This window comes from Phyllobates terribilis, unplaced genomic scaffold, assembly GCF_046119375.1.
Source record: "Phyllobates terribilis strain yellow unplaced genomic scaffold, ASM4611937v1 Scaffold_11__3_contigs__length_659146591, whole genome shotgun sequence".
NCBI lineage: Eukaryota > Metazoa > Chordata > Amphibia > Anura > Dendrobatidae > Phyllobates > Phyllobates terribilis.
In genome coordinates, this window is record NW_027362771.1 from 613,184,362 (window position 1) to 613,208,999 (window position 24,638).

Sequence of the window (24,638 nt, forward strand, 5' to 3'; positions counted from 1 at the left end):
TGAAGCCTACGTACAAGGAAAAAAACAGCTACAATAGATGTAGCGGGCTGGACTTACAGGGGGCACCTCAGGCCGAGAGGTCTTGTGTGTCGGGATGCGGGGTCTTCTCTGGTCGTAAGGCACGTGGAGAGGAGGTGGTGCTGGAATGACCTCCGCAGGTGACCTCTGACACCGAGCCTCACTAAGGTCACTTGGAGGGCGGGGCTGCTGGTGTAGTGGTGGTGGTGGACGTGGGGGGCAGTATGAAGAATAAGGGGAAACATGGGGTGGAATACGGGGATCCTGCAAAAAGAAAAAAAAGGGATGAAAGCGCGGTTCATTCTACAGGACTACTGGCTGATCTGTGACGGCGTCTCACCTGTCGCTCCCGTCGCTCCCCCCAGGCCTCGTGGTTCAGTGGGTTCCAGACGTTCGATTTTCCGGACGCTTGATGGTAAACGTTACCGGGACCCACCGGGACAGGAGGAGAATGCAGACCGGGGTTACCTCTTCTTTGCTGGAACACAACATAATAAAAAAAATGACCATCAGCCTCAGGGAGAAACATTATCATGTGATCTCACAGCAAATAACCTCCCCTGTGGAGCGAGAGAAACTGCAGGTAGATGCCTGCCCTATACCGCCACGATGCAAGGCTGGTTACTCTATACCGCCCCGATGCACGGCTGGTTACCCTATACCGCCCCGATGCACGGCTGGCTACCCTATACCGCCACGATGCACGGCTGGCTACCCCATACCGCCACGATGCACGGCTGGCTACCCCATACCGCCACGATGCACGGCTGGTTACCCCATACCGCCACGATGCACGGCTGGTTACCCCATACCGCCACGATGCACGGCTGGTTACCCCATACCGCCACGATGCACGGCTGGTTACCCCATACCGCCACGATGCACGGCTGGTTACCCCATACCGCCACGATGCACGGCTGGTTACCCCATACCGCCACGATGCACGGCTGGTTACCCTATACCGCCACGATGCACGGCTGGTTACCCTATACCGCCACGATGCACGGCTGGTTACCCTATACCGCCACGATGCACGGCTGGTTACCCTATACCGCCACGATGCACGGCTGGTTACCCTATACCGCCACGATGCACGGCTGGTTACCCTATACCGCCACGATGCACGGCTGGTTACCCTATACCGCCACAATGCACGGCTGGTTACCCTATACCGCCACAATGCAAGGCTGGTTACCCTATACCGCCACGATGCAAGGCTGGTTACCCACTGAAGACCAGGCAAAGTCTCATTTTGCACTTTTGTTTTTTTCGTGCAGTATGTGGTAAAAATACTAGTCTCTTATGAAACCTAGCCACAAAAATTGGAGTACAAAGATGGTGGCTATTGGGAGCCTTTCTGAAGGCCAGACATTTGCGAAAGTGACTGAACTGGTACATCTACGCCTTCTCTACTGTGCTCAAAGCTGCATCCCTCCGGTCCTGCCCGATCGGCAAGATTGGCTACCCAGTTAGTCTGCCATATTGATATAGACTCCCCTTGCCAAGGTAGTCCACCTCACATTCTTCTTCTGCAGCACACATACCCAAAGCAACATCCCGTAGTTACGGCCCCGACCCAGAAGACTGCGCTCTTAGGTCACGTAGTCACGGCCGGCCCGAGAAGACGGCGCTCTGAGGTCACGTAGTCACGGCCGGCCCGAGAAGACGGCGCTCTGAGGTCACGTAGTCACGGCCGGCCCGAGAAGACGGCGCTCTGAGGTCACGTAGTCACGGCCGGCCCGAGAAGACTTCAGAAATGGAAGTCTCTACCAGCCTTTAGGAGAATGGGCCAAAAACCACTGAGCGGCACATAATGCCGCACTCACCTGCTCAGGACTTCCGCTCCGTCTCCTCTTCATGGGCTGCTCATCTCCAATCTGACTGTGAGGGGGTGACTGGAGTGTTGCTGGATCGGAGCTGGGAACTGGACGCTTTAATGGCGGGGGTCCTCTTTTTCCTCCAAAATGTCTTTTTTGCTAAGAAAGGATAAGTCAGAAAAAAAAAAAAAAAAAGTGACTAAACCCAGTTACTCTGGATCAGGACTTGTGTAGACCCCTCCACGATTCTGCTCCGCTCACCTCGTGTTGCATCAGGTCCCACACTTGCTGTAAGCGAGGCAGAGATTTGGGGCGATGGTGCGGAGGCGCAGAGTGGAGGCTCCATAGGTGAGTCTGAAAGACGAAATAATGTAATGGATGTCAATAATCAGGAGAGGAATAGAAGCTGAAACGTCGCCCAAACCGACTGAAAAGGAAATGTAAGAAACGGCAAAAAAAACTTGGTGTAAAAGGGAAGCTTGGGGGAATTAAAGGGGTTTTCCACTACCAGAGAAGTGCCTGCCAGACCAGTGCCCTTGAAGTGACGTCTGCACTATGTCACGTATCCACGAGGAGGCAGCGCTGACATTTCTGCCACAGGGCCGGTTCATAAGGTGAATGGGTTTTTAATATTTGCATTTAAGTAGTGGTGAACAACCCCTTTAAGATTGTGCAAAAGCTATCCAAAAACACCTTTTTGCGCAACGATGCACCCCTAGGTGTGTAGAGGTGATGTGTGGGTGCGTCCCTCAAGTTTTGCAAAAAAGGCCGAGACGAAACTAGCCCGCAGGGTCCAGTACTGTAGAGTGTGGAGAGACCACTGTACGCAGAGTCCTGTACTGTCGAGTCAGGAGAGCCCCCCCGTACCTGCTGCAGCCGGGAAATGTGAGCATTCAGCTCGTAGCCCCCGTGGTAGCGGGCGGCAGCCTGGTAGCAGCGCACCGCGTCCTCCAGTTCTTGCTCCGATTCATAGATCTGTCCCAGCTGCTCCCAGATCTGCGGCTGCTGCTCATCGCGCAGGAGTAGTTGGACGCAGGAGTGCACCCGTTCTAACTTCCCGAAGCGATGGCCGGGCGGAGAGCTGAAGAACACGACAAACAAAGAGGATCAACGTTACATAGACAAATAATGGGGGTCCGGCTGTCCGAACGAGATACAGGCGTTGGCGATAAATCACAGAGGTGGATCGGCTCTCATCGCCAACGCCTGGGGACAAAGCAAGGCAAGCATCATAGTACAACATCACAGCCCACACCTAGACACTTACCCGTGAGGGTAATAGGGTTTGCTGGGGTGGCCAATGTTTGCCCCATGACTAGACGATAAGTGTGGGGGCAGCGGAGGTTGGTTAAGGTTGGTAGAGCATCTGCGAGCGAGACAGGAGGAAACAGAGGGGGAAGCAATGGCAAAGGGTAAGGTAAAGGCACATAGTAAACACCCGCAATGCCCCCAGCAGATAAAAGGTTAACTGAAGCCTCGTACAATGCGATATCACCATCTATTCCCATGAACCACAACAGAAAAACGGTTAACTGCTCTATAGCGAAGAGCATACCAGCAATATCTGCTGGCGGTATTGCTGGTATGCTCTTCGCTATAGAGCATTTAACCATTTATCTGCTGGGGGCATTGCTAGTATGCTCTTCGCTATAGAGCATTTAATCGTTTATCTGCTGGGGGTAAACGGTTAAATGCTCTATAGCGAGGAGCATACCAGCAATGCCCCGAGCAGATAAACTGTTAACTGCTTTATAGTGAAGAGCATACCAGCAATACCGCCAGCAGATAAACGGTTAACTGATCTATAGTGAAGAGCATACCAGCAATGCCCCCAGCAGATAAACGGTTAACTGATCTATAGTGAAGAGCATACCAGCAATGCCCCCAGCAGATAAACTGTTAACTGCAGCCTCGTACCATGTGATATCACCATCTATTCCCAGAAGAACAACCACAACCCTCATCCTCACCTGCCCGATGGGAGCCATGCTCGGGGGTGAGCAGGGTTCCATGAGGAGTTAATTCCACTGATGAAGGGGTCACGGGGAAAGCGGGATCCAAACTGGTCCTGTGAGCGATACATCCAGACTGCAGGAGGAGCAGAGCGACGTTACAGAGGGCGGGAAACTCAGAGACAAATGCATAAAAAAATTAAATAAAAAAATACCGTTTCAATCCGAGGGGTTTCACAGGTCAAGGTGCAGAGGCAGCGGGGGGAGCATCATTTCCTCGATCAACAAGAAAGTCTAAGGAAAAAAAAGGCGAGTGAGAAGTCTTCTCACAATCAGACACTAGAGGGCAGTGTAAGAAAAAAAAAATACATGGTATTACGAGATTCCCACTGCGGACACCAGGGGGCGACCAACATATTGTATTACTGTGAAAGCCGGATACATGGAGGATATCATGAGGTCTGGAGACAGTGCGGACTCAGTGAATGCCCTCAGAAAGGATTGGTGGGCTCTGAAGAATGCCCCTCCCCCTGCGGGGTGATTCAGAGATGAGGAGCTACGAGTCTCCTCCCCCTGCGGGGTGATCCAGAGATGAGGAGCTACGAGTCTCCTCCCCCTGCGGGGTGATCCAGAGATGAGGAGCTACGAGTCTCCTCCCCCTGCGGGGTGATCCAGAGATGAGGAGCTACGAGTCTCCTCCCCCTGCGGGGTGATCCAGAGATGAGGAGCTACGAGTCTCCTCCCCCCTGCGGGGTGATACAGATAGGAGGAGCTACGAGTCTCCTCCCCCTGCAGGGTGATACAGATAGGAGGAGCTACGAGTCTCCTCCCCCTGCAGGGTGATACAGATAGGAGGAGCTGTGAGTCTCCTCCCCCTGCAGGGTGATACAGATAGGAGGAGCTGTGAGTCTCCTCCCCCTGCAGGGTGATACAGATAGAAGGAGCTATGAGTCTCCTCCCCCTGCAGGGTGGTACAGATAGGAGGAGCTATGAGTCTCCTCCCCCTGTAGGGCGATACAGATAGGAGGATCTATGAGTCTCCTCCCCCTGCAGGGTGATACAGATATGAGCTATGAGTCTCCTCCCCCTGCAGGGTGATACAGATAGGAGGAGCTATGAGTCTCCTCCCCTGCAGGGTGATACAGATATGAGGAGCTATGAGTCTCCTTCCCCTGCAGGGTGATACAGATAGGAGGAGCTATGAGTCTCCTTCCCCTGCAGGGTGATACAGATAGGAGGAGCTATGAGTCTCCTCCCCCTGCAGGGTGATACAGATATGAGCTACGAGTCTCCTTCCCCTGCAGGGTGATACAGATAGGAGGAGCTACGAGTCTCCTTCCCCTGCAGGGTGATACAGATAGGAGGAGCTACGAGTCTCCTCCCCCTGCAGGGTGATACAGATAGGAGGAGCTATGAGTCTCCTTCCCCTGCAGGGTGATACAGATAGGAGGAGCTATGAGTCTCCTCCCCCTGCAGGGTGATACAGATAGGAGGAGCTGTGAGTCTCATCCCCCTGCAGGGTGATACAGATAGGAGTAGCTATGAGTCTCCTCCCCCTGCAGGGTGATACAGATAGTAGGAGCTATGAGTCTCCTCCCCCTGCAGGGTGATACAGATAGGAGGAGCTATGAGTCTCCTCCCCCTGCAGGGTGATACAGATAGGAGGAGATACGAGTCTCATCCCCTGCAGTGATACAGATATGAGCTATGAGTCTCCTTCCCTGTAGGGCAATACAGGTAACAGATAAGTCCTGCCCCCTGCAGGGTGATAGGGGCGCGGGCTGTGTTGGGGTGTGTGGGGTGTACTGCTTGCTGTGTGACGTCACGTCTGCCCACGCTCGCTGACTCAGCTGCTCCCCCGGTGGTCACACTCGGTGACGCGTCACTCTCGCAGTACACACCTTCCATGTGTCACCCACCACTCACTACTCTCAGACATGTGCGCTTATTAACCCTTCCCTGGAGTGAAGAAACGAGGGACAAACACAACAGACTCAGTGACTGGACAACTTCCTCTTCGTGTCTCAAATGATGGGAAGATGATGACTACCCCCTGACAGGTACAGACACGATGATGACTACACACAGCCGAGCCACTGCCGGGCGAACACAGACCGGACATATAACTCGCCCCGGATTTCATCCAGCCGCGAACACAGACTGCTGGCCGAGACCTGGTATTTACAGACTACCCAAGGCGTGTGTGATCAGCAACCATGGAGACCCATACCTACGTAACAACTATATACACAAGACGGCATCCAGATCCGGTATATACACTACTACACCGTGACCTGTATATACACACACAGCCCAGATCCTGTATATACACTACTACACCGTGACCTGTATATACAGCCCAGATCCTGTATATACACTACTACACCGTGACCTGTATATACACACACAGCCCAGATCCGGTATATACACTACTACACCGTGACCTGTATATACACACACAGCCCAGATCCGGTATATACACTACTACACCGTGACCTGTATATACACACACAGCCCAGATCCGGTATATACACTACTACACTGTGACCTGTATATACACACAACCCAGATCCGGTATATACACTACTACACCGTGACCTGTATATACACACAGCCAAGATCCGGTATATACACTACTACACCGTGACCTGTATATACACACAGCCCAGATCCGGTATATACACTACTACACCGTGACCTGTATATACTGCCCAGATCCGGTATATACACTACTACACCGTGACCTGTATATACACACAGCCCAGATCCTGTATACACACTACTACACCGTGACCTGTATATACACACAGCCCAGATCCTGTATACACACTACTACACCGTGACCTGTATATACACACAGCCCAGATCCTGTATACACACTACTACACCGTGACCTGTATATACACACAGCCCAGATCCGGTATATACACACTACTACACCGTGACCTGTATATACACACAGCCCAGATCCGGTATATACGCTACTACACCGTGACCTGTATATACACACAGCCCAGATCCGGTATATACGCTACTACACCGCAACCTGTATATACACACAGCCCAAATCCTGTATACACGCTACTACACCGTGACCTGTATATACACACAGCCCAGATCCGGTATATACACTACTACACCGTGACCTGTATATACACACAGCCCAGATACGGTATATGCACACACTACTACACCGTGACCTGTATATACACACAGCCCAGATCCTGTATACACACTACTACACCGTGACCTGTATATACACACAGCCCAGATCCGGTATATACACTACTACACCGTGACCTGTATATACACACAGCCCAGATCCGGTATATACACTACTACACCGTGACCTGTATATACACACAGCCCAGATACGGTATATACACTACTACACCGTGACCTGTATATACAGACAGCCCAGATCCGGTATATACACTACTAAACCGTGACCTGTATATACACACAGCCCAGATCCGGTATATACACACTACTACACCGTGACCTGTATATACACACAGCCCAGATCCGGTATATACACACTACTACACCGTGACCTGTATATACACACAGCCCAGATCCGGTATATACACACTACTACACCGTGACCTGTATATACACACAGCCCAGATCCGGTATATACACTACTACACCGTGACCTGTATATGCACACAGCCCAGATCCGGTATATACACTACTACACCGTGACCTGTATATGCACACAGCCCAGATCCGGTATATACACTACTACACCGTGACCTGTATATACACACAGCCCAGATCCGGTATATACACACTACTACACCGTGACCTGTATATGCACACAGCCCAGATCCGGTATATACACTACTACACCGTGACCTGTATATGCACACAGCCCAGATCCGGTATGTACACTACTACACAGTGACCTGTCTATACACACAGCCCAGATACGGTATATACACTACTACACCGTGACCTGTATATACACACAGCCAGATCCGGTATATACACTACTACACCGTGACCTGTCTATACACACAGCCCAGATACGGTATATACACTACTACACTGTGACCTGTATATACACACAACCCAGATCCTGTATATACACTACTACATCGCGACCTGTATATACACACAGCCCAGATCCGGTATATACACTACTACACAGTGACCTGTATATGCACACAGCCCAGATCCGGTATATACACTACTACACCGCGACCTGTATATACACACAGCCCAGATCCGGTATATACACTACTACACCGCGACCTGTATATACACACAGCCCAGATCCGGTATATACACTACTACACCGTGACCTGTATACACACAGCCCAGATCCGGTATATACACACTACTACACCGCGACCTGTATATACACACAGCCCAGATCCGGTATATACACTACTACACCGCGACCTGTATATACACACAGCCCAGATCCGGTATATACACTACTACACCGTGACCTGTATATACACACAGCCCAGATCCGGTATATACACTACTACACCGTGACCTGTATATACACACAGCCCAGATCCGGTATATACACTACTACACCGCGACCTGTATATACACACAGCCCAGATCCGGTATATACACTACTACACCGTGACCTGTATATACACACAGCCCAGATCCGGTATATACACTACTACACCGCGACCTGTATACACACAGCCCCGATCCGGTATATACACTACTACACCGCAACTTGTATATATACAGCCCAGATCCGGTATATACACTACTACACCGTGACCTGTATACACACACAGCCCAGATCCGGTATATACACTACTACACCGTGACCTGTATATACACACAGCCCAGATCTGGTATATACACACTACTACACCGTGACCTGTATATACACAGCCCAGATCTGGTATATACACACTACTACACCGTGACCTGTATATACACACAGCCCAGATCCTGTATATACACTACTACACTGCGACCTGTATATACACACAGCCCAGATCCGGTATATACACTACTACACCGTGACCTGTATATACACACAGCCCAGATCTGGTATATACACACTACTACACCGTGACCTGTATATACACACAGCCCAGATCCGGTATATACACTACTAGACCGTGAACTGTATATACACACAGCCCAGATCCGGTATATACACTACTACACCGTGACCTGTATACACACAGCCCAGATCCGGTATATACACACTACTACACCGCGACCTGTATATACACACAGCCCAGATCCGGTATATACACTACTACACCGTGACCTGTATATACACACAGCCCAGATCCGGTATATACACTACTACACCGTGACCTGTATATACACACAGCCCAGATCCGGTATATACACTACTACACCGTGACCTGTATATACACACAGCCCAGATCCGGTATATACACTACTACACCGTGACCTGTATATACACACACAGCCCAGATCCGGTATATACACTACTACACCGTGACCTGTATATACACACAGCCCAGATCCTGTATATACACTACTACACCGTGACCTGTATATACACACAGCCCAGATCCTGTATATACACTACTACACCGTGACCTGTATATACAGTATAAGTCATCAAAAAGTTAAAAAAAAAAAAAAATCTACATTCCCCTTAATTTCCCGTATTATCCCCTCCGCCCACATACAATGTTTGGTCGGGGCTTCCCCACTGCGTCATCGGGTTGTTTTTCGTAGACGAACCCTCGGTAAGTGTGAAGGGGTTAATGCTTGAAGTCAGGCAGAAGACCGGACCGTGGAATGAATGGGGACTGGCGGACAAGGGGTTAGGAAAAAACTGCGAGGTGATCACATGACCGTACAACGACACAGAAGAGCGACATCGCGTGCGCGAGAGCGCGTGCTCAACACAACGGCGGGGGGAGAAAGAGTGAGACGCGGCAACGAGAGAGAGCAAGACACCAACAGAAAGAGGCAGCTGGTGACAGGTAGACTGCACAGACGAAACCGGTTAGACACGCGAGAGACAGCCAGCCAGAAGGGCGAGAGACGCAGACAATAAGACGTGGATCAGAGACTGCCAGACAAAGGAAGTGACAGACAATGCAAGTCAGGCTAAAATCAGGAAGGAGAGAGGAGGGGGGCACAAAGCGAGAGTAGGAAAAGCTGTGTAAAGAGACGGAAATATATCGAGCAAGTGCAAGAGACTGTTGGGAGTACTTCGGAGAGAGAGGGTGCGAGACAGCATGGGAAGGAAGAGACGGAATGAATTAGATAGGTCAAAGTTGTGATAGCCTAAACCCTGGGTGACTGACAGCATAACCCAAGACTGAACACAAGTCAAGAACCCAGCTGTCACTTACCTTCAGGACAAAGAGAGCCGCCACGAGAGAGAGAGTCTTCAAAAGCAGTCTAGTACCCCCCTCCCCGCACTCCGCCAGGACAAGTCGTAAGTGACGGACAACTGCCGCTTAAGACAAGACGACCGACTTCAGAGCAGAGCGGCCGTGGTTCCAGCTCCGTCCCGCTCGCTCCTGACTGCGAGCTTGCTCATCTATGAGTTTATCGTTTGTTCTCTCACGCTCTTCTTCCCCCACCAAGCTCCGCCCTCCCTCACCTCCGCCATCTCTCCCCGGAGTCAAGTTTAAAGGGACACTGATGATGTCACTACAACCTCAAGGAACACGCCCACCCGGGATTCCCTGACCACACACACCACTCCCACACCCGGCCCACTCTTCATTTCTTTTAAAGGTGGAATGGATTGTGATTAAAAGATTTAAGGTAGAAAAGAGAGAGTCAACCACTGAAAAAAAACTTGACAACGTAAACTTATTTCTGACGGCACGGGTTTACGAGAGCGCGCCAACTAGCCAGACAACAGTCGTTAAAGAGGGAAGCTTGAATCAATCTGACGGTCGGTCGCCACAACACGTACATAATATTTTGCGAAATTAACTTCAATCTTACGATCAGAGTAAAAATTAAAAAAAAAAATATGAGAAAAATTCGACGTTCTTGGTCAACCGTCAGAAGAAATAAGAGAAGAGTCTTAGGATCTGGAGAATTTTTGATCGTGATTGACAAATCTTTACGAGTAGGACCATCTGTAGATTCCTGAGGGTCAGGGTCAAAAGGTGGTTTATAGGAATCTTAGGACTCGAAGAACTGGTGTTGGATTGTGTGAGGAGGCTCCCCAAGGGGCCTTCAACGACCCGGACCCTAGTGTAGGCAGGTGTCTGAACGAATGACGAAGACGTTGGGGGCTTGTGACTAGGGGGACGGATGTCACCTCCATAAATACAGTCAGAGATGAGAAGACTCCGGGAGTTAGAAGAGGGGGAAGGAAGTGACATCAGAGAAACAGAGGAAGGGACGAGAGGGGAGAGAGACAAAGGAGAGCGAGGAAAAGAAAGAATGGAGGGGGGAGAGCGTGGAAAGAGACAGATGTGGGAGGAGGGAGAGCGGCAGCAAGAAGTTTCTGAGAGAAAAGCAAGCAGAAGATAGGGGGGCGAGAGGCTTAGGTGGGGAGTGACACGAGGGGACCAGCACGAGTTGGGGGCCGAATTTGGGGAGGAGGAAACGTGAGATAGTACTGGAGGGGTAGACAAAGAAAGACAGGAAGAAGTAGAGGGATACGCTGAAAGAGAACCGAGACAGGCAACAGTTTACAGGGGGTGGGGGGAATAGAAAGAAGAGTAGGGGGGCAGATGTTTAGGAAGCGGGGGGCTCGGAGGTGTATTTTACGCTCGTGTTACGTGGAGATAAGCCCAGTATGGACATATCTATTTGCGACACATGAGATCACGGTACACCGTCTGCACCGTGAGAGGCGAGACATTCTGTTCCCCCTTCTCTCCGCCACAGAGGGGGCGTACGAGGGCGAAACCGTCATCCAGTCGTAACGCAACGTCACGACCCGAACGGATCACTATTCCCAAAATAAAAAAAAAAACTTGGCTGCAACAAAAATAGCTATGATTATAAATAGTCCCACGGCAGTCTCCCCCGAAATAATATCCGAGGGAAAGCTGTGACTAAGACGGGAACTTTTGTTTTGTTTTTTTTGCCCCCCCCACATGGCTACTATAGACAGCACTAGATTTTGAAGAGTCATAGGAAGGTTTAGAGGTTGTCCTAAAATAGGGGTTTGCCCCATACAGTTGACGAGGAGATTGTTGTTTTTTTTTTTCCAAGAAACCTGCAGAGCGTCTGTCTCTGCCGCAGAGCATCAACCCCCCTTTTCCCATAACAGCGGTGACTTCTTTTTTTTCTCAGAAACCCACAGTACAAACACTTCTCCTTTGCATTAAAACTTTCACAAGTCTACGAGAAGTGTCGCACATACGTGTGACGTAGCGCATACCTGACCAACTCGGGTGGAAGCACAAGTAAAGTTATAAGAGTAACCCTAAAAGAGGTATTCCCATCTCCAAGATCCTATCCCAATATGTAGTAGGTGTAATAATATTAGCATATACCCCCAATTAGAAATGTAGTATAGTTTTTCTGATAAGCTAAGTCGCTTACCTCATGTGCAGGGCATTGCAGTAGCTTAGGTATCCATGGTTACAACCAATCATATAGTGACAGTTAGTTGTTCGTAGTCATAACCATGGATACCTAAAGCTACTGCAATGCCCATCAGGAAAGAGGCATAGCTAATCAGAAGAACTATACTACATTTCTAATGGATGGTATTTGCCAATATTCTTACACTTACTACATATTGGGATAGGAATACCCCTTTAATATACAGAGGACCAATCACAAATCTAAAATTATCTGCTTGAAGCTTTCGAGGGTCCTTAAGAGGACCTAAATTTCCAGGATAAACCCTTTATATTTACAGATGCCCAAATAACTCTGGGTTGGGGGGTAGGGAGAGGTGTGGGGTTTAGTTGCGCCCTTTAGTTCAATCTACCAATCAGAATTGCCCGTGACAAGAGCCTCTCCCCCTTGTGACTGGTCAGCCCTTTCAGCAGGGCCGGCGTCAGCACCCGGCGTACCTGGGCAAGTGCCGGGGCCCTGGAAAATCAGAGGGGCCCAGCCGCCCACTCACTGTCGGGGCCCGGGCCCACACACCCACCCGCCCACTCACTGTCGGGGCCGGGCCCACACACCCACCCGCCCACACACTGTCGGGGCCGGGCCCACACACCCACCCGCCCACTCACTGTCGGGGCCCTGGCCGCTTCCTCGGCACCTGTTCAGGGACGCAGGCGCTGCTTGATTGCCGGCACTTCCCCCAGACATGGCCGCGCGCTGTCCGGCTGTGTCTGCTAGTAATGACACGGCAGGGTCGACGGCACTGCACCTTTAATTGTGCTTGTGTGTCGCTCCTGCCGCGTCATTACTAGGAGACACAGCCGCACAGCGCGTGGCCATGTCTGGGGGAGTGCCGGCAATCAAACACAGTCGGAGCGGAGGTCCTGCACAGATGGGCGGGAGGGGCCCGGACCCGACCGCAACTGGGCTCCTCTGATGTTCCAGGGCCATGAAGTCTGTGACACGCCGGGGGCCCTGCACAGCCCCATACCCGAGGAGCTGCTGGACAGGACACTGGACCGGGGACAGGTGAGTGAGGCTTCCCCAATCCCCATATTAAAAATATTACTAATGGGTCTGTGTGAGTGCATGTATGTGAATGTCAGTGTATATGACTGTGTATATATATTTGTCTGTTTTATCTATGTGTATGTCTGTATGTGTACATATGTCTGCGTACCGTGTGTGCGCGCGCCTATGTCTGCGTACCGTGTGTGCGTGTGCATATGTCTGCGTATGTGAAGGATGAGGGGGCAGGCTGGGCCATGTGTAATAAATAAATAAATTATATATATATTTATTTATTTATTTCTCCGCCGTATCTGTGCATCATGAATCGTGTATGTGTTAAAAGGGGCCACTGAGACTCTTTCGCCCGGGGCCCAGAAAAACCTGGAGCCGGCCCTGCCTTTCAGCAATCTCAATAAAAGCTCATCCTGGTGATATTCCAGTTTTCGGTTTCTTGACATTGACCATGCCAAGGAAAGACTGAAGTAAGGTAGGTAAAAAGGTAAACACGATACACATACAGTGGCATGTAAAAGTTTGGGTCACCCACACACCTCATTTTTTACATTGTTATTTTTAAAAAGAGGAAAATGGGCCGATGCAAAAGTTTGGGCACCCTGCATGATTAGTACCTTGTAGCGCCCCCCCCTTTTGAAAGTATCACAGCTTGTAAATGCTTTTTGTAGCCAGACAAGAGTCTTTCAGTTCTTGTTTGAGGGATTTTCATCCATTCTTCCTTGGAGAATTCCTCCAGTTCTGTGAGATTCCTGGAGAGTCTTGCATGCTCTGCTGTTTTGAGGACTAGCCACAGATTTTCAATGATGTTCAGATCAGGGGACACTGAGGGCCATTGTAAAACCTTCAGCTTGCGCCTTTTCAGGTCGTCTATTGTGGATTTTGATGTGTGTTTAGGATCATTATCCATTTGTAGAATCCTCTTCTCAAATTCAGCTTTTTTACAGATAGTGTTATGTTTGCATCAATAATTTGTTGAAATTTCCCTGAATCTATTCTTCTCTCTACCCGTGAAATGTTCCCCGTCCCATTGGCTACAACACAACCCCAATACATGATTGATCCTCCCCCATGCTTAATGGATGGCGGGATGTTCTTTTCCTGAAATTCTGTGCCCTTTTTTCTCCATGCATACCTTTGATCATTGTGGCCAAAGAGTTGTATTTTATCCTCATTGGTCCACAGGACTTGTTTCCAGAATGCCTCAGGCTTGTTTAGATGTTCTTTTGCATACATCTGACGCTGAATTTTATGGTGAGGACACACAAGAGGTTTTCTTCTGATGACTCTTCCATGAAGGCCATATTTGTGCAGGTGTCTCTGAACAGTAGAACAATGTACCACAACTCCAGAGTCTGCTAAATCTTTCTGAACGTCTTTTCCAGTCAAGTGGTATTTCTGATTTGCCTCTCTAGCAATACTAGGAGCAGCTCTCACTGAAATTTTGCTTGGTTTTCCAGACCTTCTCTTGACCTCCGCTGTTCCTGGTAACAACCATTTCTTAATTACATTTTGAACTGAGGAAAGGGAAACTTGAAAACGCTTTGGTATCTTCTTATAGCCTCCTCCTGCTTTGTGGCCTCCACCATTTTCAGAGTGCTCAGCAGCTGCTTAGAAGAACCCATGGCTGCCGGTTTTTGGCACAAGGTTCGAGGCAGATAGGTTTTTATAAAGCTGGGATATTTTCCTAACGATGATCGTGAACAGGCCATAACCCTAACAGGTGAATTAAGGTCTAAAACCTTGGTCAAAGTTATCTGTGCACACACACAAATCTCCAAGGGTGCCCAAACTTTTGCATCGGCCCATTTTCCTTTTTGTAATTTTTAAAATGTGAAAAATTACAATCATTATATATTTTATTTAATATATATATTTTTTCCCCCTAAAATATAAAAGGAAGTGTCATCTTTAACTTTAGGCCTTTTAGAGATCATTTCATCTTCAACTTGCCTAAGTGTTCACAATAGCAGAAATTTTGACCAGGGGCGCCCAAACTTTTACATGCCACTGTAAGGCTAAGCGTCCAAATGACGTCATGGCAGGTCCTTTTAGACCATCGCGAGCTGCCGGGAAGCCAGGACGGATCGGTATGGAGACCGGGGGACATCAGAAGGTAAGTGTAAGTGTATATTTTTTTATTTTAATTCTTTTTTTTACAGGTACTATGGTACCCAGGTGTGGATGAGAGTCTCCTCTTCTCCAGACCCGGGTACCATCCGCACATTGAATCGCATAATATCCGCCTGTGCACATGTAGTCATGCGGATATTATGCGATTCAATGCAAATCAATGGCGCCGAAAACACCGCGATTATACAGAATAATAGTGCTGCGGGTTTTTCCGCAATGGTAATTCGCAGCGGATATTTCCGCATCATGTGCACAGCACATGCGGATTATCATTGGGGAACATGGCAGACCTTCTACCAAGCGTTTTTTTCAAGCGTTTCTGCAGCGGAATTGCTTACAAAACGCATAGTGGGCACACAGCCTTAGACTATGAGCTAAAGATATCTTGAATCCTTCATTATTTTAATCTAGTTGAAGTCTGTGTCAATCCTAATTGTCACCACTTGATCCACATCACTGAAGGCCTGCAATTTCCACCAAATATGGAAGAATTCTTACAATGGCATTCGGGCCAGCTCAGGTCAGATCATAGACCTGTGGGATGGGACTTCTTTACACATTCATGTTCTGCCTTATTTAGGCCTTGTGGGGTGTTATTTGTTACCCTAATGAAATATTAAAGACATCCGAATAGGTCATTGGTCTATCATGTACTCTATATATTGCACAGAGGGGCAAGAACTAGAACAAACATGAAAACCACCATTGTAGGACCAACATTGAAGACCAACCCTCACACCGCTAGAAGGTGAATATACAGTCGTGGATTATACCCTCTTGCGCCAACAACTAGAACAACCAATACATGGGGGCAACATAGGAAAGAATGCTCCATTTCGGAGCGGGTCTTCTGGACAGTAAGAGATCGAGAACTTCTCCTTCCCTCTTGGAAAGTCTTCGGCAAATATGTGAAACGAAAAGTCTACTTCAATAGTCCGACAGATTACGATCACTTTTTAAAAAGGGATGGCCTCCTAGGTAGTAGGATAATTTACCAATCGTTAAGGGTCCAGCCGGTGGGACCCCAGAAATCCTCAGACTAGGACCCAGGAACAAGATGACCTTGAAAGGAATGGAGTTGCGCAGGCTTAAAAGGGTATTCCCATCTCCAATATCCTATCTCAATATGTAGTAGGTGTAAAAATATTAGCATATACCCCCAATTAGAAATGTAGTATAGTTTTTCTGATAAGCTATGTTGCTTACCCCATGTGCAGGGCATTGCAGTAACAGGTATCCATGGTTACAACCACTCATATAGTGACAGTTAGTTGCTAATAGTCATAACCATGGCTACCTAAAGCTACTGCAATGCCCTGCACATTGGGTAAGTGACATAGCTTGACAGAACTACACTACATTTCTAATTGGAGGTATTGGTCAATATTATTACTACTACATATTGGGATGGGAATACCTGTTTAACTGCCGCACCAATCATTGTCTGGATAGCGCTCGGTCTATTTCCAGCAGTCCCATAGACCATGAATGTTCAAGATGGGCCTGTTCCCAGGTTCTAGTCTCAGGACCGCTGGGTCACACAACAGCTGGACCCCTAACAATTGGTAAATTATCCTCCTATTTTATATATACCGGGGACAACCTTTACATTTCGGGATAACCCTTTTAACTTGTTATGGACAACCATTTTGGAGCAGGTCTTTAGGGGTAAAAGCCATCTTAAAAGCTTCAAACTGGCCGAGAAGACTCCTTAAAAAGGTATGTAGCACTAAATAGATGTGGGCTCCCCAGATGGCACTTAGTCGTGCCCAGTACATCTGATGGCTCATCACTACCAGGGCGGACTGCAAATGACGTAACCTTTGTGGCTCTTTTCCTGTAACGCATGCCCAGGAAATTTCCAGGATGCTGGACGAGAGCTTGGAATCGTACAGGTAAATGGGAATCCGCCAGAACGCAGAAGGACTCACCGAGCGGAAACGCACCGCAGATAACACAACGGGCAGTCAGTGCAAAATCGTTACGGGTATCAGACATTATCCCACACAGATTTATATTAGGGTCAATCTGATCCATAAGAGACTTTAAGAAGCTGAGATACAAGGAGCTGTTGGGTTGGGTACCCTCTAGAAATTCATTTGCCACCCGTCCTTTGCAGTCTATCACGTAGGGGACACAGATTACCTGGACCATCAGTGATGTTTCTCCTACCAGTGAACAAAATGCCACAGCTAGGCCAAGCACAGCCAATGTGGCTCCACAGTGCGAGGACCTAACCAACACCAGCTCATATCTCAGCTTCTTGTCGGCATGGCTTGGAGGAAGACATTTAGTAAAGTGTTGACCACAAAACATCAATTCGGAACCAAAAAGCTCCCATATCTCAGCTTCCTGGATACCTAGGAGTGCGATTTATGGCTGGAAGAATGATTTTTGTTGTAGTTACAACTGAATTTTTGACTGGAGTTCAGCTAATGGGGAAACGGTCCAGTCTAGGCCCACGACAGTTGGGCGGCACGGGGGAAGGGTCCAGTCTGGGTCCAGTCTTGGCCCAGGACGGCATGAGGGAAGGGTCAAGTCTAGGCCCAGGACAGCTGGGCAGCATGAGGGAAGGGTCAAGTCTAGGCCCAGGACAGCTGGGTGGCACGGGGGGGGGGGGTCCAGTCGTGGCCCAGGACAGCTGGGCGGCACGGGGGGGGGGGGGGGGTCCAGTCATGGCCCAGGACAGCTGGGCGGCACGGGGGGTGGCGGTGGGGTCCAGTCGTGGCCCAGGACAGCTGGGCGGCATGTGGGGGGGGGGGGGGAAGGGTCCAGTCGTGGCCCAGGACAGCTGGGCGGCACGGGGGGGGGGGAAGGGTCCAGTCGTGGCCCAGGACAGCTGGGCGGCACGGGGGGGGGGGGGGGGGGGGGAAGGGTCCAGTCGTGGCCCAGGACAGCACGGGGGGGGGGGAAGGGTCCAGTCGTGGCCCAGGACAGCTGGGCGGCACGGGGGGGGGGGGAAGGGTCCAGTCGTGGCCCAGGACAGCTGGGCGGCACGGGGGGGGGGGGGGGGGGGGGGAAGGGTCCAGTCGTGGCCCAGGACAGCACGGGGGGGGGGGAAGGGTCCAGTCGTGGCCCAGGACAGCACGGGGAAAGGGTCCAGTCGTGGCCCAGGACAGCACGGGGAAAGGGTCCAGTCGTGGCCCAGGACAGCACGGGGAAAGGGTCCAGTCGTGGCCCAGGACAGCACGGGGAAAGGGTCCAGTCGTGGCCCAGGACAGCACGGGGAAAGGGTCCAGTCGTGGCCCAGGACAGCACGGGGAAAGGGTCCAGTCGTGGCCCAGGACAGCACGGGGAAAGGGTCCAGTCGAGGCCCAGGACAGCACGGGGAAAGGGTCCAGTCGAGGCCCAGGACAGCTGGGCAGCACGGGGGAAGGGTCCCAGTCTAGATGGGCAGAAAAGAAGGGGGGGGGGGGTCCCAGTCCATGTTCAGTATAGATGGGCGGGAAGGCTCAGTCCAGGATCATGATAGATGGGCAGGAGGGGGGGGGGGGGGGGGTCCAGTCTAGACCCAGGCTAGATGGGCAGGAAGGGGGGGGGGGGGGGTCCACTCTAGACCCAGGCTAGATGGGCAGGAAGGGGGGGGGGGGGGGGGAGGGTCCACTCTAGACCCAGGCTAGATGGGCAGGAAGGGGGGAGGGTCCACTCTAGACCCAGGCTAGATGGGCAGGAAGGGGGGAGGGTCCACTCTAGACCCAGGCTAGATGGGCAGGAAGGGGGGGGGAGGGTCCAGTCTAGACCCAGGCTAGATGGGCAGGAAGGGGGGAGGGTCCACTCTAGACCCAGGCTAGATGGGCAGGAAGGGGGGAGGGTCCACTCTAGACCCAGGCTAGATGGGCAGGAAGGGGGGGGGGAGGGTCCACTCTAGACCCAGGCTAGATGGGCAGGAAGGGGGGGGGGGGTCCACTCTAGACCCAGGCTAGATGGGCAGGAAGGGGGGGGGGGGTCCACTCTAGACCCAGGCTAGATGGGCAGGAAGGGGGGGGGGGGGGAGGGTCCACTCTAGACCCAGGCTAGATGGGCAGGAAGGGGGGGGGGGGGGGGGGGAGGGTCCACTCTAGACCCAGGCTAGATGGGCAGGAAGGGGGGAGGGTCCACTCTAGACCCAGGCTAGATGGGCAGGAAGGGGGGAGGGTCCACTCTAGACCCAGGCTAGATGGGCAGGAAGGGGGGAGGGTCCACTCTAGACCCAGGCTAGATGGGCAGGAAGGGGGGAGGGTCCACTCTAGACCCAGGCTAGATGGGCAGGAAGGGGGGAGGGTCCACTCTAGACCCAGGCTAGATGGGCAGGAAGGGGGGAGGGTCCACTCTAGACCCAGGCTAGATGGGCAGGAAGGGGGGAGGGTCCACTCTAGACCCAGGCTAGATGGGCAGGAAGGGGGGAGGGTCCACTCTAGACCCAGGCTAGATGGGCAGGAAGGGGGGAGGGTCCACTCTAGACCCAGGCTAGATGGGCAGGAAGGGGGGAGGGTCCACTCTAGACCCAGGCTAGATGGGCAGGAAGGGGGGAGGGTCCACTCTAGACCCAGGCTAGATGGGCAGGAAGGGGGGAGGGTCCACTCTAGACCCAGGCTAGATGGGCAGGAAGGGGGGAGGGTCCACTCTAGACCCAGGCTAGATGGGCAGGAAGGGGGGAGGGTCCACTCTAGACCCAGGCTAGATGGGCAGGAAGGGGGGAGGGTCCACTCTAGACCCAGGCTAGATGGGCAGGAAGGGGGGAGGGTCCACTCTAGACCCAGGCTAGATGGGCAGGAAGGGGGGAGGGTCCACTCTAGACCCAGGCTAGATGGGCAGGAAGGGGGGAGGGTCCACTCTAGACCCAGGCTAGATGGGCAGGAAGGGGGGAGGGTCCACTCTAGACCCAGGCTAGATGGGCAGGAAGGGGGGAGGGTCCACTCTAGACCCAGGCTAGATGGGCAGGAAGGGGGGAGGGTCCACTCTAGACCCAGGCTAGATGGGCAGGAAGGGGGGAGGGTCCACTCTAGACCCAGGCTAGATGGGCAGGAAGGGGGGAGGGTCCACTCTAGACCCAGGCTAGATGGGCAGGAAGGGGGGAGGGTCCACTCTAGACCCAGGCTAGATGGGCAGGAAGGGGGGAGGGTCCACTCTAGACCCAGGCTAGATGGGCAGGAAGGGGGGAGGGTCCACTCTAGACCCAGGCTAGATGGGCAGGAAGGGGGGAGGGTCCACTCTAGACCCAGGCTAGATGGGCAGGAAGGGGGGAGGGTCCACTCTAGACCCAGGCTAGATGGGCAGGAAGGGGGGAGGGTCCACTCTAGACCCAGGCTAGATGGGCAGGAAGGGGGGAGGGTCCACTCTAGACCCAGGCTAGATGGGCAGGAAGGGGGGAGGGTCCACTCTAGACCCAGGCTAGATGGGCAGGAAGGGGGGAGGGTCCACTCTAGACCCAGGCTAGATGGGCAGGAAGGGGGGAGGGTCCACTCTAGACCCAGGCTAGATGGGCAGGAAGGGGGGAGGGTCCACTCTAGACCCAGGCTAGATGGGCAGGAAGGGGGGAGGGTCCACTCTAGACCCAGGCTAGATGGGCAGGAAGGGGGAGGGTCCACTCTAGACCCAGGCTAGATGGGCAGGAAGGGGGGAGGGTCCACTCTAGACCCAGGCTAGATGGGCAGGAAGGGGGGAGGGTCCACTCTAAACCCAGGCTAGATGGGCAGGAAGGGGGGAGGGTCCACTCTAAACCCAGGCTAGATGGGCAGGAAGGGGGGAGGGTCCACTCTAGACCCAGGCTAGATGGGCAGGAAGGGGGGAGGGTCCACTCTAGACCCAGGCTAGATGGGCAGGAAGGGGGGAGGGTCCACTCTAGACCCAGGCTAGATGGGCACTTAGGGAAGGTCTAGTCTGGAATCTATAACAATGAGTGGAGGGGAGGTCTAATCTTGGATCTATATAGATAACAGAGCCTACTTTGGGATCTGTATACATGGGAAGTGTGGTTTGGGTTCTGTATGGCAGGGGTTTCGTACGGGGTCCGTATACTTGAGGTTTTGGTCTAAGGTCTATATTGAATTTTCACTTGAATACATTTTATCACATAAAACAGGATCCAACATGAATGCATCAAACTTACCGTGTCATCGAAGGCGAAGGGCCAGATTTGATATCAAAGCGGAGCGCACGACGGACCCTGAAGACAAAACAAACAGGATTAGTGGAGGAAAAGACATCAGCGGAGTGAGTGCGAGTGAGAGCAAAAGTCGTGATGGTCGCAGTGCGTGGGGGTCAGTGCTAGAAGAAACCAAAAACACAATATACAAAATATAATACGACACGGGCAGAAATCTTGCAGCTTCCAGCTGTCAGTGAATGCTGGGACTAGTAGTTCCACTACAACAGAAAGCCACAAGGGCCAGTGTCAATAAGATACCAGAGTCAAAGCTTCAAGGATTTTCTCCTGCTAGAAATGAGACAAAAGCAGAACATTTTAACAGTTTCAACAAAGGGGACAAATTCTGCCAATAACATTTTTAACACTAAATAACTGACTATTCTCATAAGTCTAGGAAAAAAAAACCCCGAAAAAGACAAAAACAGCATTTGTCCACTTTGTTGAAAAAAAATAAATAAAAATTATATAAATTATTCTTCCCCCTGAAAAAAAGTGTTCTGTGTGTTAGTTTACATAAAGTTTGTTGAAGAGACCACAGTGGGAATCAGGAAACTAGGCCTAGTTACCCATAGCAACCACAGTCCTGCTGGACTTTATAGGTTACTAAGGTCACTATAGCCTCGTGACAACTTCGAAGTTCCAAAGCTTTTTCAATAAACTTTATTTAGACATTGACCATCTGCAAGAGAAACATTTACTCAAAAGGGGTTTCTAAAGTTGCCCACATGCATTATGATAGGCTGTGAAAAGATCACCTACAAGGCCATGTTGGATCTTTTTTGACTGTTCAGATCCCTATACACATTAGATGAAAGTCAGCAGAACTTAGGGGACCGGCGAGACCGGCGGGGACGGGGACCTCCCGACAATTATGTCAGGGAAGAGAAGGGAATTTGGAATTTTAATGGCCGACCTTTTTGTTTTCAATGGTGTCTGAAAGAGACATTGTGCTCTCACTCCCTTCAAAATACACGAAAGCTTGGCCTAACTGAACACTCGCGTATATGGGTGTTGGGAGAGATAGTCTTTAATATGTATTGCCAGCTTTTCTTAAAAGGGGTATTCCCACCTCCAAGATCGTATCCCAATACGTAGTAGGTGTAATATTAGCAAATAGCTCCAATTAGGAATGTAGTATAGTTCTTTTGATTAGCTATGTTTCTTTCCTCATGTGCAGACCATTGCAGTAGCTTAGGTATCCATGGTTACGACCACTAGCTATGGTCGAAACCATGGATACCTAAGCTACTGCAATGCCCTGCACATGAGGAAAGAAAAATAGCTAATCAGAAGAACTATACTACATTCCTAATTGGAGGTATTTGTCAATATTATTACATCTAATACATATTGGGATCAGTTCATGGAGATGAGAATCTTCCTTTAAGTCTACCCATACACAACACTAATGCCAGCTGAACCAGACGGGTTCGGCCGAGAGTTTAAGGTGTACGGAGGCCACAGACAATTGGTTATAGGTGTGTTAAAGATCTTGCATGTCCGATTTCAGATCTCCGATCCTTTTGCACTCTCGGACACGCCTGGCAGCAGAACAGGCATGCAGGCGTTAAGTGTATGGGAGAACCGAACCATCGTTTGTCTGACAGCCATCTTATGTATATGGCGGACTTTATGATTGACCAAGAATCTAAACAGTCCAACATGTTCTTGGGGGTTTGAGTAAAAGAAAAAAGTTGCCATCGAATTGCAAATTTATTTATTTTTTTTTATGTGCAGCCCCCTCCCAAAAAAAAAGAAAATTGGCATCAGGTCTTTCCTCTACAGGCAGTAAAACCTACTTACTATTATAAAGATGCCCACCAGAGTAATAATGCTGCCCCCTACCATTTACCCCCACCGCCACCCCCTACAATACCAAAACAACTTTTGGAATTCAGCAGACATTACCTACTGCGTCAATCAACGGAGCCCTTATTAGGCCAAAAACCAAATATTAGCGTTACTTTAGCCCATGGAATGCCCTCTCTCGCTCGTCTAAGCTGCCTAAGACCGCGGCCCAGAGGTAAAGCAGGGGCAAGCGCATGGAGGAGTAATGTAAAGTTCTCAGCTCAGTTGAGGGTGAGGAGTGCTGCCAAGTCCCAGGATAAGACCTGCAGATGATCGGGTCTTTTCCTCAGGGCTGGGTTGAGGTGCTGTACATGGCACTCGTTGCCCCTTTTCCACAAAAGGAACCTGTTGAGCAATACTACATTAAAAAGAAAAAAAGGAACAGCGCCAAAAGGAAAAAAAATAAAACAAACCTCCAACGAAGAGGATTTTTAAGTCTTTCTTTACTCACCCTCCCCAGGTCCAGTGCAGAGTCTACACAGCTGCTCCCGATGTCTGTTATTGTCTGCAGCTCTGACGTTGCGTCGACAGCGCTGCAGCCAATCACTGGACTCAGATCTCCCTTATTGGCTGCCTTGCCGTGAATGTGACGCCAGCGCTGCTGACAATAACAAACACCGTGAGCAGCGGTGGAGACTCTGCGGACCTGTGGAGGGTGAATAAAGAACATGGTTTTGTTCTCTTAAAACAAACGGTGACGGGGGTGGGCATTTCCAAAACCAGAAAACCTCTTTAATCCCAACTTTTGAAAGATTTGACCAAGAACGAAGAGGAAAACAAGTCATGGTTAAAATGGCGACTCATGTCAAGGTGGTGACCTAACATTTCGCAGCATTCCAAAATATATACCCCTCCCCCTCAATTTAGATGGTTAGGGTTCATTGTCATTTATTTTCTTATTTTTATTTTACTTTTTTGCTGGAATTCGAAATGGTTGTAAAAACTGTGCTACAGCCGTACAAAGGCTACTGTCACACTAGTGCATTTTTTTTTTTACATCTGTATAACGCCTGCAAGTCGCAGCCCAATTGTGCTACCGAATTAGTAATACAAGTACCTATTATACTTAGTCAAAAAGGTCGTTCGCGCCTGGTGGCCAAAATAATGGGGTAAAACCGCGTCCATGGTATGAAGTCAGCCTCACAAAATTCTGCGCAATGCCTATACGAGAACAATATGCTAATGTGCCCAGTGTCCCTTATATCACTA

The 24,638-nt window shown here is 50.5% G+C and overlaps 1 protein-coding gene across 7 annotated transcripts in view; it reads right to left on the reverse strand.

Moving 5' to 3' along the window:
- KDM6B (lysine demethylase 6B) overlaps positions 1-24,638 on the reverse strand; it is a 154,848-nt gene that overhangs the window by 19,255 nt on the left and 110,955 nt on the right. For 3 of the 7 annotated variants that reach the window (XM_073654468.1, XM_073654467.1, XM_073654466.1), the window contains 9 exons: positions 21,543-21,599; positions 4,003-4,081; positions 3,806-3,923; positions 3,103-3,201; positions 2,703-2,916; positions 2,097-2,189; positions 1,845-1,994; positions 359-496; positions 58-282 (listed from right to left, as the gene is read on the reverse strand). In XM_073654468.1, the coding sequence (XP_073510569.1) occupies positions 58-282; positions 359-496; positions 1,845-1,994; positions 2,097-2,189; positions 2,703-2,916; positions 3,103-3,201; positions 3,806-3,918 (1,032 nt within the window). In that variant the 5' untranslated portion in view covers positions 3,919-3,923; positions 4,003-4,081; positions 21,543-21,599. Of the gene's footprint in view, positions 1-57; positions 283-358; positions 497-1,844; positions 1,995-2,096; positions 2,190-2,702; positions 2,917-3,102; positions 3,202-3,805; positions 3,924-4,002; positions 4,082-10,113; positions 10,315-21,542; positions 21,600-24,638 lie in introns of those variants that run through there. The other 4 variants (XM_073654472.1, XM_073654471.1, XM_073654469.1 and 1 more) reach the window with 3 other exon arrangements.